Source organism: Sus scrofa, chromosome 1 (genome assembly GCF_000003025.6).
Source record: "Sus scrofa isolate TJ Tabasco breed Duroc chromosome 1, Sscrofa11.1, whole genome shotgun sequence".
Lineage (NCBI taxonomy): Eukaryota > Metazoa > Chordata > Mammalia > Artiodactyla > Suidae > Sus > Sus scrofa.
Genome location: NC_010443.5, coordinates 115,311,590 through 115,332,984, shown reverse-complemented (window position 1 = coordinate 115,332,984; position 21,395 = coordinate 115,311,590). Strand labels below are relative to the sequence as shown.

The 21,395-nt window shown below is 34.1% G+C and overlaps 1 protein-coding gene and 1 long non-coding RNA gene across 10 annotated transcripts in view; one reads left to right on the top strand and one right to left on the bottom strand.

Annotated features, from left to right (window-relative positions):
- ZNF280D (zinc finger protein 280D) overlaps window positions 1-21,395 on the bottom strand; it is a 125,913-nt gene that overhangs the window by 12,946 nt on the left and 91,572 nt on the right. For 3 of the 9 annotated variants that reach the window (XM_005659575.3, XM_005659574.3, XM_021094773.1), the window contains one exon: window positions 15,421-15,466. In XM_005659575.3, coding sequence (XP_005659632.1) covers window positions 15,421-15,466 — 46 coding nt within the window. Of the gene's footprint in view, window positions 1-10,591; window positions 15,467-18,120; window positions 18,259-21,395 lie in introns of those variants that run through there. The other 6 variants (XR_002344730.1, XR_002344724.1, XR_001306182.2 and 3 more) reach the window with 6 other exon arrangements.
- On the top strand, window positions 15,305-20,709 carry LOC110261024. The gene is made up of 2 exons (XR_002344735.1): window positions 15,305-19,585; window positions 20,638-20,709. It is a non-coding gene; the product is annotated as an uncharacterized LOC110261024 (long non-coding RNA).

Sequence of the window (21,395 nt, the reverse complement as noted above, 5' to 3'; positions counted from 1 at the left end):
AATCACTGCAAATTTCAATGATGTGAAGCTTACGTCTGATGATGTAAAATGAGAATTTTATCATTTTAGGTCTTACATTTAAATCCATCATTTTTGGAGTTCCCATTGTGGCTCAGTGGTTCACAAATCTGACTAGGAACCATGTGGTTGCGGGTTTGATCCCTGACCTTGCTCAGTGGGTTAAGGATCTGGCATTGCTGTGACCTGTGGGGTAGGTCGAAGATGCAGCTTGGATCCTGCGTTGCTGTGGCCGTGGTGTAGGCCGGCGGCTATAGCTCCAATTAGACCCCTGGCCTGGGAACCCCCATATGCCATGGGTGTGGCCCCAGAAAAGACAAAAAGGCAAAAATAAATAAATAAATACATAAAGCCATCATTTTGAGGTAATGTTTAAATATAATGCTGGGTAAAAGTCCAACTTAATTCTTTTGTGTGTGGATATCCAGGAAGCATCATTTATTGAAAAGACTGTCCTTTTCCATTGGTCTTGGCCCTCTCATAAAAATCATTTAACCATATATATAAAGGTTTATTTCTGGGCTCTCTATTCTATTCTACTGATCTACAGGTCTGTCTTTACCCCAGTACCACACTGCTTTGTTTAATGTAGCTTTGCTGTAAATTTTAAAATCAGAATGTTTTAGTCCTGTAGTTTGCCCTGCTTTATCAAAGTTGTTGTGGCTATTTGAAGTACCCTGAGATGCCATATACATTTTAGGATGAGTTTTTTCTATTTCTGCAAAAAAAAACTTTGTGATTTTTGTAGGGATTCCAATAAACCTGTAGGTTGCTTTGGGCAGTATTGGCATTTTAACATTGTCTTCTAATCCGTGAATGTGGGTTCACTTTCTGTTTATGTCTTTTATCTAATTTCTTTCAGCAAGGTTTTATAGTTTCATTGAAGTTTTTTGTCTCTTTAATTCCTACTTTATTTTTTATTCTATTGGAAATTGTGCTTTTTTGTAATTTCCTTTTCAGATTGTTGTGTACAGTAATAAAACTGATTTTTGCATTGACTTTGTATGCTACTACTTTACTGAATGAATTTTAGTTCTAATAGGGTTTTTGTGTGGAATCTTTAGGGTTTCTACATAAAATGGTATCTTCTAATAGATCATTTTACTTATTTTCCAATTTGCATGTCATTTCTTTCTTTATTGAGTAATTGCTCTGGCTAGAATTTCCAGTAGTATGTTGAAAAGTAGTAGTGAAAGTGGGCATCCTTGCCTAGTTCTTGATCTTAAAGGAAAATCTTTTAGTCTCTTACCATTGCGTATGATGTTTGCTGTGGGTTTTTTTTACATTGTATATAAAAAGCCAATATGCTGTGGCTTTATTATGTTGAGGTACTTTCCTTCTATTCCTAGGTAGGCTGTTGAGCATTTTCACCTGAATTCTGTCAAATGCATTTTCTGCATCAACTGAAGTGATAATGTGGGTTTTTTAAACTTCCTTTTGTTGACGTGGCCTGTAACACTGAATAATTTTCCTTTAATTAAAACATTCTTGCATTCTAGGAATGAATCCTATTTGTTCATGGCCTATAATCCTTTTAATATGTTGTTGAATTCTGTTTGCTTAGTGTTTTATAAAGGATACTTGCATCAATGTTCATAAGAGACACTGATCTTTAGTTTTGTCTTCTTGTAGGTCTCTGTCTGGCTTTGGTCATGGTGATGCTGGCCTCACAGAATGAGTCAGGAAGTGTACCTTCATTCTCAATTTTGGAAAAGTTTGAAAGAATTGGTTTTAGTTCTTATTTAGATGTTTGGAAGAATTCACTAGGGAAAATGATCAGGTCAAGCACTTTTCTTTGTTGAAAGACTTGATTACTGATTCACTCTCCTTCCTAGTTATGAGTCTATTCAGATCTTCTATTTATTCATGATTTGGTCTTGATGGGTTTTGAGTTTCTAGTAATTTGTCCATTTCATGTAAATTATCCAATTTGCTAGCATACAGTTCAGTATTCTCTTGTGATTTTTATTTCTATAGAATTTGTAATAATGTATGTTTCATCTCTAATCTTTTTTCTTTCTAAATCCTTCTAGCTAAAGGTTTGTCAATTTTTGTTTATCTTTGCAATGAACCAACTTTTAGTTTCATTAGTTTTCTCTATTGCTTTTCTATTCTCTATTTCATTTATTTCTGCATTAATCTTATTTCTTTTCTTCTGCAAGCTTTGGGTTTAGTTTGTCCTTTTTTCTACTTCCTGAGGTTGCACAATTAGGTTGTTGCTTAGAGATCTTTTTTTTTTTCCCCCTTTTTACAGCCACACCTGCAGCATATCAAAGTTCCTGGGCCAGAGGTCAAAAAGCAGCTTGCAGCTGCAGCCTAGGCCACAGCAATACAAGAACCAAGCCCCATCTACAACCCATGCTGCAGCTTCTGGCAATGCCAGATCACCAACCCATTAGGCAAGGCCAGGGATAGAACATGTATCCTTACAGAAATAAGGCTGGGTCCTTAAGCCACTGAGCCATAATGGGAACTCCAAGATCTCTCATTTGTTAACATAAGCATTTACAGACATACAATTTTCCCTTTAGCATCATTTTCATTTTATGTTTCAGATGTTGTATTTTTTATTTCATTCTTGTCCAAGTATTTTCTAATTTCCCTTGTGATTTTTCTTTAATCCATTGGTTTGTGGTTTTTGTTTAAATTTTTTTGTCCTTTTAGGGCTGCACTCACAAACGAGGGAGGTTCCCAGGCTAGGGGTCAAATTGGAGCTGTAGCTGCTGGCCTAAGCCACAGCCACAGCAACACCAGATCTGAGCCACGACTATGACCTACACCACAACTCATGGCAATGCCAGATCCTAACCCACTGAGCGAGGCCAGGTATTGAACCCGCATCCTCATGAATATTAGTTGGGTTCGTAAACTGCTGAACCACAACAGGAACTCCCATTGGTTGTTTTAAAGTGTGTTGTTTTATTCCTAAAATCTGGTGAAGTTTTCAGTTTTCCTTTTATTGTTGATTTCTAATTTCATTCTGATATCATCAGAGAAAATGACTGTCAATGGAATCTATCTTTTAAAATTTATTCAGACTTAATTTGTGGCTTACTGTGTCGTCTATTCTGGAAAATGTCCCATGTGCACTTAAAAAGAATGTGTATTTTGTCATCTGCAAAATCTAGTAGGTTTATTAAATCTTCTAGTTCCTTGTCTTATGTCTGATTGTTCTATTAATTATTATGAGCAGGGTACTGAAGTCTCCGTCAATGTAGAGTCGTCTATTTTTCCCTTCAATTCTGTCAGTTTTTGCTTCATATATTTCATTTTTGATGGTCTGTCATTAGGTGTGTAAATATTTATAATTCTTATAGCTTCTTGCTACATTAAACTTTTTACTATATAATGTCCTTTTTTTCCTTTGTGATTTAAGTCTATTTTGTCTGATATTAGTAAAGCCATCAACGCTCACTTTTGATTACTATTTGCATGGACTATCTACTTCATCCTTTCATTTTAAGCTTGTGTCTGAATTTCAAGTGGGTCTCTTACAGATAGCATGTAGTTGGTTCATGTGTTTTTAGCTACTCTGTCAACCTCTACCTTTTGATTGAGATGTTTAATCCATGAAGACTTAAACTAATTACTGATCAGGAGGGACTTATTTTGTCTTTGTGCTATTTGCTTTCTGTATGTATTATAACTTTTTTGGCTCTCATTTCCTGCACCACTGACTTCTCCGTTTAGTTGATTTTTTATAGAAAAATGTTTAAATTCCTTTCGCATTTCCCTTTGTATATGTTCTACAGCTATTTTCTTTGTGGTTACTTTGAGAATTATATTTAACATCTTAAAATTATAACCCTCCAAGTTGAATTTGTAGCGGCAAACTTCAATAACATACAAAAATTCTGTTCCTTTATACTTCTATTCCCCACTCCTTTTGGTTGCTGACGTCACAAAATTACATCTTTATTTATTGTGTACCCAGATATAAACTAATAATTATTTTAAATGCATTAGTCCCCTAAATTGTGCAGAAAACAATGTTTGAAATTATAAACCAAAGTTACAGTAATACTAAATTTTATTACACCAAGTTTTTTTAAAATGTATTCATCTCTTACCTCACATACAAAAAATACAGCTACAAACCACTGTTACAAAATACTAACTTTTATAATTGCCCATCCACTTACCTTTATTGAGATCTTTACTTTGCCACAGAGCTTTGAGTTATCATGCACTGTCCTTTCATTTCACCATGCAGGAAATGAAAGTATTTCTTGCAGGGCAGATCTAGTGGTCACAAACTCTGTTTTGTTTATGTGGGAATGTTTTAATTTCTAACTTTTGAAGGACAGTATTGCTGGATATAGGATTCTCGAGTTTTTTCACTTAGTTCTTTGAATACATCACCTCACTGCTTCTTGGCTTCCAAAATACCTGAGGAGAAATCTGTGGATAATTTTACTGAGAACCCCTCATATGTGACAAGCCACTTCTTTCTTGCTTTCAAGATTCTCGATCTTTTGAAAGCTTGATTATAATATGTCTCAGTGTGGAACTCTTTGACTTCCTCTCGCTTGGAATTCACTGTGCTTTCTGAATGTTTAATCACGTATTTCATTAAATTTGGGAAGTTTGCAGTCATCATTTCTTTAAATATTCTACCTCTTCCTTTCTCTTTTCCTTCTGGGACTCTCATGATGTGTATATTGGTCTGCTTAATGATGTCCTATAGCCCCCTTAGACTCTGTTCACTTTTCTTCAATCTGTTATCTCTTTTCCTCAAACTCAGTAATTTTCATTGTCTCTTCAAGTTTGCTGTTTCTTTCTTCTATCTGCTCAAATTTGCCTTTGAATCCCTCCAGTGAATTTTTCATTTTCAGTTATTGCACTTTTCATCTTCAGAATTTTTTTCTTTGTAAGTTTTCTATTCCTTTATTTATATTTCCATTTGTTCATATACTGTTTTCTTGACTTTCTCCACACATTCCTTTTGTTCTTTGGACATCTTTAAGACAGATGTTTTAAAGTTTTTGTCTAATATATCTGCCATTATGTTCTTTTCAGGAACAGTTTCTGATTTTTTTTCTTTTGAATGGGACAACTTGTCTGTTTCTTTTTGTGTGTGACTTTTTTTTTTTTGCTGAACACTGGACAGTTGAATCTAATAATGTAGTAATTCTGAGAATCAGATTTTCCCCCTTCCTCAGCATTTTCTAGTTTTATTTTTATTTTTATTGTTGTAGGCTGTATCTGTTCCCAGATCAGCCTGAGATGTAAAGTTAGGGTCCTCTAATGTTTTTACTCAGCCTTTCCCTGCACATGTGCAATTGCCATCTAACTTTACCCATATATAGTTGCTTTTGAATGTTCCAATTTTTAACATCTGGCTCCTGAAAGGGAGGAAAGTGACCAATAAAGAGAGAAAAAGGGCTGTCCACTCAAATTCCTTGGAAATTACCTCAGCTGTAGGGGGAGTGGCTTGAAACAATGGAGGGGCAACAATACGGTGCCCACTTTTTTGCCTGCAACTCTGTGTTAAGAAGCAGCGATCAATGATAATAGCACAGATTTCCAGTATCTGAAGGACAAGATCTTTTTTTGCCCACCCTGGCTCTCATAAGTTGTGTGCAAGCTGCTCTAGTAACATGTGTATACAGCTGCCTGCCATATGGCTGCTACAGTGCTAAGTGCTTAAACTGAATAAAACTGATTGCAATTCATCTTTCCCCTGGAAAGTGTAAGCCTTCAACAGAACTTACAGCTCCAAAATAGTTACATCAGATAGATTCTGCCAATGCAATTGTCTAGGTGGGGAGACAGATTCTTGATGCTTCCTCCTCTGCCATCTTCACAGAATCCTCCTCTCTGTGTATTTTTAAAAGTTTTTCCTCTAAAACATTAAAGTAGTTGAAAAATTAAAAAGTGGATTTATGCAGGAGTTCCCATATGGCACAGTGGAAACAAATCTGACTAGTATCCATGAGGATGTAGGTTCATTCCCTGGTCTCACTCAGTGGGTCATGGATCTGGCACTGCCATGAGCTGTGGTGGAGGTCACAGATGTGACTCGGATCTTGTGTTGCTGTGACTGTGGTGTAGGCTGGCAGCTGTAGCTCTGATTTGACCCCTAGCCTGGGAACTTCCACATGCCGTGGGTGCAGCCCTAAAAAACAAACAAAAAAGGAGATTTATAAAACCCACAAAAGTAGTTTAAGTTTCAACACTGTATGCCTACCCAAACCAGAATTCATTATCGTTTTACTTTACTGGCTTTAACGAAAGCAAGTATATCAATAATATTTTCAAAATCTTATTCTTTTCTTATATTGTTTTCAAATAAGTAAACTGCCAGTTTGGCAATTTCTCTTGATCAAGTGACAATTTTAAATAATTTAAAATAACTTCAGCTTACTGAAACTTCTTTGCAAAATGCTACTGTGACTGGTATTGTTTTAAATTCTGAACACCACTTTGTGAATCAGTTTTAGAAGACCCCCCCAAAATGCTTATACTGTAATTTTATTGATATTATATGTTGCTTTAAACTATTCCACATGAAATTTCTATAAAACTTAAATTGTCAGCATCTTTAAGAATTGAGTCAGTAGTTGCTTTTTGTAAATCAGATGTAATTTATACAAGATAACTTTTCCCCAGTTCAGAAATTCAAAATTAGAAGACATTTCATTTTAATTTTCATATATCTAATTCAAATATGATGTTAGGGTATTTACAAACTTAATGTCTACTTGGCAAGCACTTTTCCCATAATTATCTATATTCTCATTTAGTGATTCATGCATTTCTTACTGCTTTACTTCTTTTTTCACTTATTTTTGAATTGAGGAAGAATATTCATATTTCTTGCTCAAGTTTTACATTCATTGAACACAGTTTCAAACTTACTTTCTCTCATTTCTGTTAAGCAAAGGAATGGGATTTTTTATTAAGCACGCAGCTTTATATATGGTCATGTTTTCTGACTGCAAAGCTTTTATTAAACTTTTGCCACCTTGTTCAAAATATTATTCCATATAGATGATTTGTGTAAAAATCTGTAATATATTTATACAAAGATACTTATGATCTCAACATAATGTATTTTGACATTTGATATTATATATTCTTATATTTGATAAAAATCTTTAATTTGTGTACAAAGTATCTTGATTGCATTTAATCTGGATGCCCATCAAGCACTTACATGTGATTTTAATGTTGTTCTTAGAACCGATAAGAATATTATCATTGAGTATTATCTGCTCATTGAATTATCCCCACTCCTAAAATCTGTAATCTCTGTATAATACTAAAAAACAAACAAACAAAAACAAAAAAAAACGATGACCATATTTGAATTCATGGATGCATCATCTTTCAAATCATGGGGAATTTCTGTTGTGGCTCAGTGAGTTAAGAACCTCACACAGTGTCTGTGAGGGTACAGGTCTGATCCCTGGCCTTGCTCAGTGGGTTGAGGATCCAACATTGCCGCAAGCTGTGGCAGAGGTTGCAGATGTGGCTCCTATCTGGCATTGCTGTGGCTGTGGCATAGGCTGGCAGCAGCAGCTCTGATTCAACCCCTAGACTGAGAACTTCCATCTGCTGCAGGTGTGACCATAAAAAGAAAAAAATCAAATAAAGTTATGATTTTGAGTTGAGCAAGGCATAAATTTGGCATAATTCCATCACCATATCCTAGCCAGGATAAATATTTTTACACAAATATCGCCTCTTTCTTGTGACAAGCTAGACCATTTCTAATTTTCTTTGTTTTTTTTTTTTTGTTTTTTTTTTTTTAGATAACAGCTTTTTTGGGGGGTGGAGGCTTCATTGGCAGCATACAGGAGTTTCTAGGGCAGGGATTCAATCCAAGCCACAGCTGTGACCTACACTACATCTGTGGCAATGCCAGATCCTTAATCCACTGCACTGAGCTGGGAATCAAACTCATGCTGCAGCAGGAAATGCTGGATTCTTAACCCACTGTGCCATACCAGGAACTCCTGATAACAGATTTTGTTTTGTTTTTTTGTCTTTTGTCTTTTTAGGGCTGCACCCCGTGGCATATGGAGGTTCCCAGATTAGGGGTTGAGTCAGAGCTACAGCCACTAGCCTACACCTCAGCCACAGCCGTGTCTGTGACCTACTCCACAGCTCACGGCAATGCTGGTCCTTAACTCACTGAGCAAGGTCAGGAATAGAACCCTCATCCTCATGGATACTGGTCAGGTTCATTAACCACTGAGCCTTCTGATAACAGCTTTAATAAGATATTATTATCCAGGTTTTTCTTCTGTTTTAATTAATTCCAAACTTTCTTCTCTTGCAATGACATCATTTTTAATGTAAACACATCTGGTAATCATAAACATTCATTAATGATGTACTGTATCTGGTTTATATAATCAAAAAGTAAGGAAAAGTATTTTGCTTCCTTTATTCTCAATAGTATTTCAGATTTAGCATGATTTGCTTTAGCATTATAAATCTGTTATAAATTTTACTAGACAATTAAAACAGAATATTTTAATGATTAGCTATATGATTATGTCTTTAGTTCAACTAAATTTAGAAATATTTCAGCACTTGAGCTTCAAGTAATTTCTTGTGACCCTCTGAGAGACAAATTATTTTTGCACAAAACACACAATATGTAACATCACTCATACATATTTTATCAAATTCTGTAAAGCATCAACTATCAATTTGAACATGCATTAAAAATTCTATTTTTAAAAGCATTACAATGAAATATGAAATTTTCATGATCATAAATTCTGTTTAAATTTTTCCAATCTTTGAAACCACTTTTTGAGTGGCAAGTATTTGATTCTATTGTATTTTTTTTTCAGCCTATCCTTTTTTCCTTTTTCTTTTCTTGTCTTTTTGCCTTTTCTAGGGCTGCTCCCAAGGCATAAGGAGGTTATAAGGAGGTTCCCAGGCTAGGGGTCTAATCAGAGCTGTAGCCACTGCCCTACGCCACAGTCACAGCAACTCAGGATTCGAGCCGAATCTGCAACCTACACCACAGCTCACAGCAACGCCAGATCCTTAAGCCACTGAGCAAGGCCAGGGATCAAACCCACAACCTTATGGTTCCTAGTTGGATTCGTTAACCACTGCACCACGATGGGAACTCCCTGATTCTATTGTATTTTTGCTAAAGAGAATGCACAGGAAACAAAATAAAGATAAGGATTCTTTGGAATAATTGAGGCAGTCACAATGAATTAACTCACCACTAGACTTTTTTTTTTTTTTTTAGGGCCCCACCTGTGCATATGGAAGTTCCTGGGCAAAGGGTCAAATTGGAGCTACTGCTGCCAGCCTTTGCCACAGCCACAGCAATGCTGGATCCAAGTTGCCTCTGTGACCTATAATACAGCTTGTGGCAATGTTGGATCCTTAACTCACTGAGCGAGGCCTGGGATGGAACACCCATCCTCATGGACACTATGTGGAGTTCTTCACCCACTGAGCCACAATGGGAACTCCACCACTAGACTATTTTTTAAAACACCCATCTTTGAAAAATTTTGCCCATAAAAATCTGCATTTTGTACTTGGATGGGCCCATACTCTATTAAAATCATTTTTACTTTATTAGAAATAGGTGGCCATGATGAAGAATTTAAAATTTAATTCAAATGGCATCTTCTAATTTTCTTGTACATGCATATAATTCACTAGCTTCTGAAATTTCTAACATTTCATCTTTTTCTCACAATTCAAAGAAAATTCTTTATTTAACTCTAAATTTCATAATAATTCTATTCTATTAGTGTCAATTTAGAATCTGATTTTAAGGAGCTGAAATATTTTTCTCTACTAAACCTGTTACTGTCCCCCATAATTGTGATCAATTTCTATATGCATTTTTCTTGTTCTAAACAATGGACCAAGTTACTTTTTAAATGCCAAATTTATTTTTAAGAATTTTGGTATAAATTTTTAAACATTTATTTTTAATTAATACATTCAGTTAAATGTAATAGACATTTAATTAATTTATATGAATTAACTTCATTCATATAAATTATAATATTTAACAAACATGTCTATAAAAACATTTGTATGAAAAAAATCAATGATTAAAACAACAGAAAACTACATACCATATTTCCAATGTGGTGAAAAAAGAATAGTGAAAATAATTTTTATATAAACAAGTAAGTAACACTAAATTATCAATGTTTTAAGTGAAGAAAGTATAAAGTTTCCTGGAAAGAAAATACTTTTTCAGCAAATTTTGACATTTCATCAAATTTTATTTGTGAAAGGTCAAATATATTAATAAACAAACTTACCTTTGTGTGCTTAACAATATTGTAAAAATCACACAAACATGTATCTGTAATTAAACAAAACTTTCCCATTTACTTAGCAGTACTATGGAATGAAGCTATAAACAGTGAAAACAACTTGTCACTTCCCACCTGACTGAACAAGGACCGTCAGAAAAAAACAGCAGGTGAGAGACTTAACTTGTGCTTGTGTTCCCTATGTGCATGACTCTCAGGGTCATACAAGTGCAGGGTTGGATCCTGTCTTTAATTAAAATTTTGAATTTATGATCATCATGGATTACTCTGCATTAATTCTAATTCTTTTTTTTTTTTTTTTTGTCTTTTTAGGGCCACACCCGCACCATATGGAGGTCCCCAGGCTAGAGGCTGAATAGGAGCTGCAGCTGCTGGCCTACACCACAGCCACAACAACATTAGATTCGAGCCATGTCTGCGACCTACTCCACAGCTTGTGGCAACACCAGATCCTTAACCTTCTTGAGCAAGGTCAGGGGTCAAACCTGCTTCCTCATGGAAACCAGACAGATTCATTTCTACTTAGCTATGATGGGAACTTCTAATTGTTAAAAATATTAAATAAAAATATTCATCTGATTATTCAATTTTTTGAAGCCTCCTTAATTTTCTGCCTGAGTTGAGGCCTCTCTTGCCTCACTCTAATTCTAATTCTGGCCCTGGCTGGGATGCTGGGGCTGAAGGGAAAGAGGAAAGTAAGGATGGTGGTCTAGAGAAGTAAATTCTTAATTATTATAACAGTTAAAGTTCAAAAACTGATTATATTATTTAGAAATATGGAGATAAATATTAAACCAAATAGCTAAGAGAGTTGGAAATGGCTGCCTCAAAACAGCTGGAAGGGAAAAAGGTGAGGCAGATGAATCACTACTTTCATGATAAACTATCTGCACAAATTTTTAATTTGATAAAAATAAAGGTAATTTTATAAAATCTGAAACTCTCAAGTGTCTGAAAAAGTTACAAAGCACAAAGTGACAAAAACATAACAGAAAAAGAAAAATAAATACCTTGAAAATTCTTTATGGATGGCCCCAACTAGCCTTACAGGAATAAAGACAGAGTTAATTTGCCATTTCATTGATGAAATAACAGAGAACCTCTACTTTGCATATTATGTGTATGTTTGAACTGACAAAAGAATATTTAGAAAAGAGAGAAAAAAAAACACCACAGTCATCCTGAGGAGACTTTCATGTGTACCTACATAACTAATATACTTAAAATATGGTAGTTATCTTATTGGATTACAATTCTTTCATGCCTAATTGTCCTAGATTTTGATCACCTTAGGGATAGGGAAATAATTTTATTAATTTTTATTAACTTTATTAATCTTTGTTCCCACTAGAAAGATTCCTGGAACATGCTATCAAGTGTTTCCTAATAGCCAAGGAAGGAAGCAAGGAAAGAGAAAGGCATCTATCCCTACCTTCAAAGTCTCTTAACCCACTACTTCGTTATGAAGAAACTACGTTAATATCAGACTGGAGGGGAAGAATTATGGTATGTATATATTAGTGAGGAAAGAAGAGCAGTAAAATGCTGCAGTGTATAGAATATACACAGTGTATAGAATATATACAGAAAAGAGGTTATTTTAGAAACCTACTCTGTAATATAAATTCCAAATACAATCTAGTAAATGAGAGCAATTAATTTTGAAAGAGGAAATGTAAAACTATACAAATGAAACTGATAACAGGAAAATATTACTGGGGTATATAACATTGATTCCACTACAATACATCTGATCAAAATCTTGAAGATTAATTCATGCTATTGACCATATCACATATCTTAAAATAAATACCTTGACCAATTCAAGGAACTATCCATATATACACTTGGAAGAAGTACCCAGACCAAGATTGTTCTATGTGGGCTTCCATTCAATATGACTTCCTTTAACTTTGCTTATGGCTTGCTAAATTTTTAGTATAAGCTTTATTTCTTTTAACAAAAAACAAACTTAAGAAAGCTGGTTTATATATGAAAAGATTGGTTTACTTGACACAGATGAAACAGGGCAATCAAAGGAAAGTAAGAATTTGATGATTTATTCAATTATGAATGCATCAGGAAAGAATCCATGGATGATGCTATGAAATAATGAATTAATAAAATTTCTTCATGTTCATACCTTTATGTAGTTGAAAAGAAAAGAGGCAAACCCTGCTGTCCACAGGGCACAAGTACCAACTGTGACTTGGTGATAGAAGAAAGCATTTCTATTCTCAAGATCTAGAGACAGAGAGGCAGCTTGAGAGCCTGTGTTCAGAAGAACACAGAACATCACTCCAATCTCTACTACCTGCCACCAGATTAGCAAACATCAAATAACAAGCAAAAATAGTGCTGCTGGAAAAAATGCAAGAGTGGAGAGAGAGAGACAAACTCTGTGGCTCAATCACACATGGAAAGACTAAAACTGAGTATGGAAGAAGGACAATTAAAAAAAAATCAAAAAACCTTCAGCAATATAATTTCCACTCTAAGCACAAGGAAATACTAGAGGAACTGAACTTGGCAGTGTGAGGGTAACCATGGTGATTAAAAAAAAAAAAAGCAAAACTCAAATCAACTTACTATTAGGTGGACACAAATCCCATTCTAATGGCCTAATAAAGAAAATGCATGTCTATATTCAGATATAAATACTATTTATGTCAGTCTCACACATATTGTCTTGCTTTCAACCAAATATGTACAGAAAAATCAAAGGGGAAAAATATGCTGTCAGGAGATAAAACAATCAGCAGAACCAGACTTAGATGTAACCCACCTGTTGGAACTATCAGACAGAACATTTCAAATTACTATAATTAATATGCTAAATTCTTAGGAAGAAAAAGGAGGAAAACATGCATGACCAGATGAAATTTTATCAGAACACCAGGAACTGTAAGAATCGATGCAAATGCTAGGGGAAAAACCCCAAACAAAACACAATGACAGAGATGGAAAATATTTTTGATAGGTTTATCGGTAGACTTGATACAACTGAAAAATTAATCAGTAAACAGGTTGGTTAATAGTTAGAAATTACCCCAAATGAAACAATAAGGGGGAAAAAAAAAGAGTGGAAGGTGGAGACTAGAACAGGATATCTAAGAAAAGGGATTAACATCAAATAGTATAACATATGTGGAGTTCCTGCTGAGGCACAGTGGGTTAAGAATCCAACTGCAGCAGCTTGGGTAGCTACAGAGGTGTGGGTTCGATCCTTGGCCCAGCACAGTGGATTAAAGGACTCAGTGTTGCCAGAGCTGTGGCTTAGGTCATAGCTGTGGCTCGGAGTCAATCCCTGGCTCAGGAACTTACAGATGCTGTGGGTGTGGCTTAAAAAAAATGATACAACATATGTGAAATCAAAACCCTTGAAGTAGAAGATAACAGGACAAATCAGAGAATACCTCAGGATGAATGCCAAAAATAAATACATAAACAGATAAACATATAGACAAATGAACAAACCAGAAATAGACAAATGATGTTCAAACTGATAATAACTAAAGATAAAAACAAAATCTTGAGGGCAAAGAAAACTGACATATTATACACACACACACACATATATATATATGAAGAAACAAAGATAAAAATTACAGTAAGACATCTTATCTGGAAATATGCAAGCCAAGAGACAATAAAATTACTTCTTTAAAATTCTGAAAGAAATTCTTCCAGATTTCTTTACTCACCAAAAAATTACTTTCAAAAATGAAAAATAAAGATTTTTTTGAAGGAAAAAAGCATGGAAGAAGTAATTACCGGTAGTTCTGCAACATGATATTTGAAAGGAAGTTTTTTAGGCAAAAAGAAATATGATACTAGACAGAAATTAAGAGCTACATAAAGAAATGAAGAGCACTTGAAATGGTAAAAATGAAGGTGAATATAAAAATATTTTAGTATTTAGTAACTGCTCCCAAAAATGACTATTTAAAACAAAAATGGTAACACTGTACTCTGTCCTTATATCTAGGTAAAAGTAAAATACATGACAATATTAGAAACAAAAAGAACATACAAACTATCAATATCAGAAATGAAAGACAAGATTATCACTGCAGGCTGCACAGGCATTAAAAGAATAAGGGAGGAGTCTCTTGTGGCATAGCAGGTTAAGGATCCAGCACTGTCACTGGAACAGTTTGGGTTGCTGCTGTGGCACAGGTTCAATCCCTGGCCTGGAAACTTTCACATTCTGTAGGCGCGGTCAAAATAAATAAATAAATAAATAAAGGAATACTACAAACAACTCTATACATATAAACTCAACATCTTAAATAATACACACCAACTTCTCAAAAACCAAACACCAAAACTGACTCAAGAATAAAGAGGTAACCAAAAAATCCTGTATCTATTAAAGACATTTATTTGCAGTTAAAAACCTTTCAAACAAAAGATAACTTTCTTCGGGATAAAGGAAAGTCACTTGGGAGAAGGCTCATATTGTCTAGGTTTCACTTACTCTACAAGATAGACGTGCTACTTGAAATATAAATGCTGAACTGGCCTGACTTCATAATACTCAGAAAGAGACAAGTAATTTTAATTGAGTGATATTTTTAAAACTGACACCAAGAAAGCAAATACATAAGCAAAATTACTTTTACATTCATTCATTAGACTGTCCAGTAAATTACATTTATATGATAGCCCTGAGTGCTATATTCAGAGTGTGTGTTTAAGACAGCTAAAACACATTTTTAAAATATCCAAAATATTTCCATTTTAAAAACTATTAAAATCTTTTTCAAAGTTTTAGAAAATAAAATCTTCTAGAAAGATTAAATTCAAATGTGTCAAAGTTTGATGTTTTAATGATTTCAGGATTTTTAAGTCATAAATTTATATCCATTACTTACTAGTTGAACTAAATAACAGGCAAGGGAAATATGTGATGTCTCTGTCAAAATAAAACAATTCACAATTTTATTTAGGGTTAGGTATTTTTATATATAATGAAAACAAAAGCCTCCTTTTTTTTTCTTTCTGATAGCATGCCAGTAATTGTTAGTGATCCACGCACATTGAAGTATTTTAAATATCACACCAACAATAAATTAAAATATATAAACCTTTAAGCAGTACAAAATATAACATAATTTACCTCAGACACAGGTACTTGTTCCTTAGTGGGAGCTTGATTTTTTAATCTTGAAAACAAAATAAATATTGAGTATTTTATTTTATGTTTACAATGGAAAAATATGAAAGTAATTCTATGCATGCTTAAAATAATTTAAATGCACATCTAAATTAATGTGTACATCCACTATAATAGTAAATGACATAAATGTTTTAAGGGAAAAATAAATGCATGAGAATAGGTATCCAATATATATTCTAAATAAATAAATACAGACATGCATTTCTTCTCTAAAAACAAGAACACTTAAGAAATGTTTTCTATTGTATTAAGTACAATTAAAAAAAATTTTAGTAGAACAGTTCCCAAAAAAGAATTACCCTTTAAAAAAATAAAAGCAGCTATGCTTAATATTTATAATATGCATCAGTATTTACTACTATAGGATTCAAAAAGTGACAGGAAATATCTATTGTAAAAATTCAAAATAGTAACGTAATTTCAATATATATTACAATTAACTTACTCTAGAATTTTGAAGAATGTATTCTCTTAAAAACCTTTATAAGCATAGCCCAAACAGTAACTATAATTTTTAAAGTCTGATTTCTAAAAAATACTAATTATACTTCTGACAACATTAACAAAGGCATTTGTTAATCTGTAAAATCTTTTAAAATATATCAATTTAACATAAAAGCTAGCTTTCCAAAGGATCTTTGTCTTAGAAGATGCTGATGCTAAATATTATTTGTTGATATTGCATATTAAACTATTTTAATTTGCATAAGTAGAGCATCTGCCTGATCCTAAATGTCATTAACAGTTAAGTGATTCAAAACTTAGTGAAGGAGTTCCCGTCATGGCTCAGTGGTTAACAAATCCAACTAGGAATCATGAGGTTTCAGGTTCGATCCCTGGCCTCGCTCAGTGGGTTGCCGTGAGCTGTGGTGCAGGTCGCAGACTCGGCTCAGATCTGGCCTTACTGTGTGGCTCTGGTGTAGGTCGGCAGCTACAGCTCCGATTAGACCTCTAGCCTGGGAACCTCCATATGCTGCACATGCAGCCCTAGAAAAGACAAAAAGACAAAACAAAAGAAAAAAAATTAATGAAGACTTAATGACTATACTTAAGGATTAATATATTTAACATAAGCAACAACTATACTGACTTAAATTTCATGGACAGGAGCTCCTGTCATGGCTCAGCGGAAATGAATCTGACTAGTATCCATGAGTATACAGGTTCAATCCCTGGCCCTGCACAGTGAGTTAAGGATCCAGTATTGTTAGAGCTGCAGTGTAGGTCACTGCAGATGTGGTTCTGATCTGGTGTTACTGTGGCCGCGGCCATAACATAGGCCAGTGGCTACAGCTCTGATTCAACCCCTAGCCTGGCAACCTCCATATGCCATTGGTACGGCTCTAAAAAGACAGAAATTAATTAATGTAATTAATTTCTAAAAATAAATTTCATGGACAAAAATAAAGATATCTAGTACAATATCAATCATTCTAAAAGCTAATCTCATGGTTACTCAATGAAATATGGAGTTGGCAACACCCCTCTTTATCTGTTCTCTGAGGATACATTAAAATATTAAGTTTATAAATGCTGTTTTCTTAAATCTTAGTGATAACTGTATAAAATTACTTATGTACATTTTAGTAATTACATGTAATTATAACAATCTAAAATAAAACCTGTCCTTTTTTGAAGAGGTACTATATTGATAGTGTTTAAAATAATTGTCAACTAATTTTACTAAATAAATCTAAATGAATAAAACCCGCACAAAAAATGGACAAAATGCACACGTCTTTCATTGTGGGGGTTACATATTTTGTAATTCTCTCAGACAAGTAATTGTGAAAAATGTTCAAAAAGATGAAATAACATCAAGTGTACAGTACAACTTCACTGCTTTAATAACGTATGTAAGAAAATAATAGTTGTAAGAATAACATCTACAAAATTGTAAGAAACATGAAAAATCAGTGGGAAGAAAAAGAAGCGATATTGGATTAATGAAGTTTTGAAATAACTGAATGTTAAAACTGATTTCTATTTCTAAGCATTTAAAAATTTTAAACTCAGTTTGAAAAACTGAAACAAACTGGTTGCAAGGCAGTTTAAAAATATTTCATAAAAGCATTTTCCTTTTCAGCTTTCTATTGAAAATGTTATCAAAGACTAACCTTAAATTCTTACAAAAGAAACATTACTATGATAATCATTTTTGCATACGGCTATTTTAATAAATTGATTTTTTGCAGCAATTAAAGTGAAAGCTATTAAGCATGTTTTACTACTATCGCTGGCATTTCAATTGGGGAAACTGAATTTTTAAAATATCTCTTTAAGGGAGGTTGGTGACAGGTTTTTATAACTCTTCATTTTACTGGCTAAGAAACTGACACACAAGAACAAAATAAGTTACTGAAATAACTAGCAATAAGAGGCTTATGTTTCCAATCTTTTTCTGTGGCTTTAACCATACTAGTATTCTGTTTAAGGGACAGAATTATAATAACCAGTGAAAACATTTAGAAAAACAAATCTAAAAAAAATTAGAAAAGCATGTGACACAAAGTTTCATTAAGTTATAAATTTGTCATTAAAATGTACACTATGTTTTTGTAACTAGAAAAGCATACTTTAAAAAACTTTAATACAACTACTAATACATCACTACACTTTTGAAAAGAAAAATATTCTTACCTTTAATCTTATTCATTAAAGATACTTGCTGAAATAGTCATCATTTCAGATATTCAATTGCTTGGTAGAAGACAGTGAAATTTGCTAAGCTCAAAGTTCTGAGCTAATGACCTGCCATTAGGTAATTACACTTTTCACCTGTGAATGTTGCAATATTTTTTAATAAAAAAATTGTATAGCATTTAAAACAAACACTATTTAAGATTTCAGTGTAAAGAGAACAGAAGGACTGGTTATGAATTTCAAAAACAATCACTAGAAATTAAGATTGTTAAATAATTAATTTTTCTTCTGTATGTAAACCTGCTTTCCCCTCTAAGTTTCAAAATGAAATAAATGTCCCTACTCGTATTTTTCTACAGCACACATGACCAGACCAAAGCTACATGTGAAATGATTATTTTGGTTAAATTACATTATTGTGTTCTTTTGGTGTTTCATTTATACTACAAACATACCATGAGATAGAGGGAAGAGCCTTAAGGGGAAAAATGTTAAGATTCATTTCAGTCAGACCGCATTCTTTCCTTCTAATAACATTTAAAAGCCAAAAGTTTCAATGCTAATTTTCAAAATGTAATCTTTAAGAATGTTTGTAAGTAAACTCCAAAAGCTGAAAAGAGGTTTAGAACAAGTCAGTAGTCAAGTCAACCAGTTCTCAAGAACTTCTACTTATACATTCAAGATTAAATCTGGAATAGCAATCATCAGACTAGTAAGAGTAAAACATCTAGTGCACAATTTCTGATTTATTGTTCTGAAATATGTTAAGAGATATGCAGAAAGGATGATTGATCTAAACAATTGCCAGGTTTCATCTACATCATGTACTATGCTAAGAGTTTCAGTCCAAAGCTAAGACACACCTCTTCCTGTTAAGGAGTTCACTGTGAAGGAAATATACTGAAGCAAATGTTTACAGAATTGTCAAGTGTTAGAAAAGAGACATCTATATTGTGGCTATACAAAGGATCAGGATTCTACAAAGGGGAAAGATGCAAGGAAGCAGGGAGACTATTACTGTGAATATGGTTTTACAGCAAAAGCAGGAGTTAATAGGGAAAGGAGATTCAAAGCAGAACAAAAGCAAATGTAATACATGACAGCAATTATATGATACTGAATGGTCTCACATGACTAGAATGTAAAGAACAAGGGAGAGTAGTCAAAGATGCAGCTGAAGAGATAGCAAAGGATACTTCAGGAAAGGTCTTGATTGTCACACTAAAATGTTGGTACCAAGAACTTTTATTCTAAGGTTAATAGAAAGTATCAGATTTGTGCATCAGAAAGAGAAAAGGCAGTATCAGAAGAGGATAAGTTCCAGTCAGGGAGTATAGACAGGAGACAATTAATGACTGTGACAAGTAAACCAGCAGGAGTGTCAATGAAGAGGAGGAAGGTTTTTTTGGGGGGAGAGGTGATAAAGGAAAGCCAACAAAATATAAGTATTGATTGGATAAAGGTACACGACAACTTACAGAATGGGAGAAAATAGTTTCAAATGATGCAACTGATAAGGGCTTAATCTCTAGAATATATAAACAACTTATACAACTCAACAGCAAAAAAACCAATCAATCAATGGAAAAATGGGCAAAAGACCTGAATAGACATTTCTCCAAAGAAGATATACAGATGGCCAACAAACACATGAAAAAATGCTCAACATCGCTGATTATAAGAGAAATGCAAATCAAAACTACCATGAGATACCACCTCACACCAGTCAGAATGGCCATCATTAATAAATCCACAAATAACAAGTGCTGGAGGGGCTGTGGAGAAAAGGGAACCCTCCTGCACTGTTGGTGGGAATGTAAACTGGTACAGCCACTATGGAGAACAGTTTGGAGATACCTTAGAAATCTATACATAGAACTTCCATATGACCCTGCAATCCCACTCTTGGGCATCTATCCGGACAAAGCTCTACTTAAAAGAGACACATGCAGCCGCATGTTCATTGCAGCCCTATTCACAATAGCCAGGACATGGAAACAATCCAAATGTCCATCGACAGAGGATTGGATTCGGAAGATGTGGTATATATACACGATGGAATACTACTCAGCCATAAAAAAGGATGACATCATGCCATTTGCAGCAACATGGATGGAACTAGAGAATCTCATACTGAGTGAAATGAGCCAGAAAGACAAAGACAAATACCATATGACATCACTTATAACTGGAATCTAATATCCAGCACAAATGAACATCTCCTCAGAAAAGAAAATCAATCATGGACTTGGAGAAGAGACTTGTGGTTGCCTGATGGGAGGGGGAGGGAGTGGGAGGGATCGGGAGCTTGGGCTTATCAGTCACAACGTAGAATAGATTTACAAGGAGATCCCGCTGAATAGCATTGAGAACTATGTCTAGATACTCATGTTGCAACAGAAGAAATGGTGGGGGAAAAACTGTAATTGTAATGTATACATGTAAGGATAACCTGACCCCCTTGCTGTACAGTGGGAAAATAAAATTAAAAAAAATAAAATTTAAAAAAAAAAGGTACACAAGGAGAGCAAATATGGCCTCCTTCATGTCTGCCTTGAGTGGCAAGAGAATGGTAACACCATTAACTAAAAAAGATTTCAGGGGGAGAAAAAGCATATTTTGCAGAAAACATGAATTCAGTTTTGAACCTAACTGAATTTGTGGTGCTTGCAGAATATTCATATAAAAATTTTGATCACTCAGATCTACTCAGTCTTGTAAAGCTCATCTTTTGGCACAAATGAAACACACTTCCATAAAGATAACCCCCAAATCATCATCTAGAACATGACCCCTACATTTTCACTACTTATTTTTCAATCAACAATTCAAAAATATCACAGTACATTAGAATTACAGTTGAGTCCTAAGAGAGATTATCCAATTGCTCCTAACCTGTAGATGAGAAAAATGTGAGGCCTAAAAATGCTAAAGTAATAAATCCACTAAGCAAAAGAACAGGTCCTACTTCAAATTTCTACTGTACTGCTTCATAGACAACTTCCCTCTTAAAATCAGCCTCCCTTATAATCATGCTTGAAAACGTGAAAAACTCTCTCAGCCTCTAGATGATTTCTACTCTAAAGCATACTGAATATCACTGCCAAATTAATATTACTAACAGACCAATTTATGCCATTGTTTGCTGAAATGTTCTACTTCCCATACATCAAAGAAATACTGCTATGAAATACTGCATAGACATATGGTATAGAAATAAACATAGAAAGATTGGGAGGCTAGATTCTGGTCCCAATACTCCAACTATATCA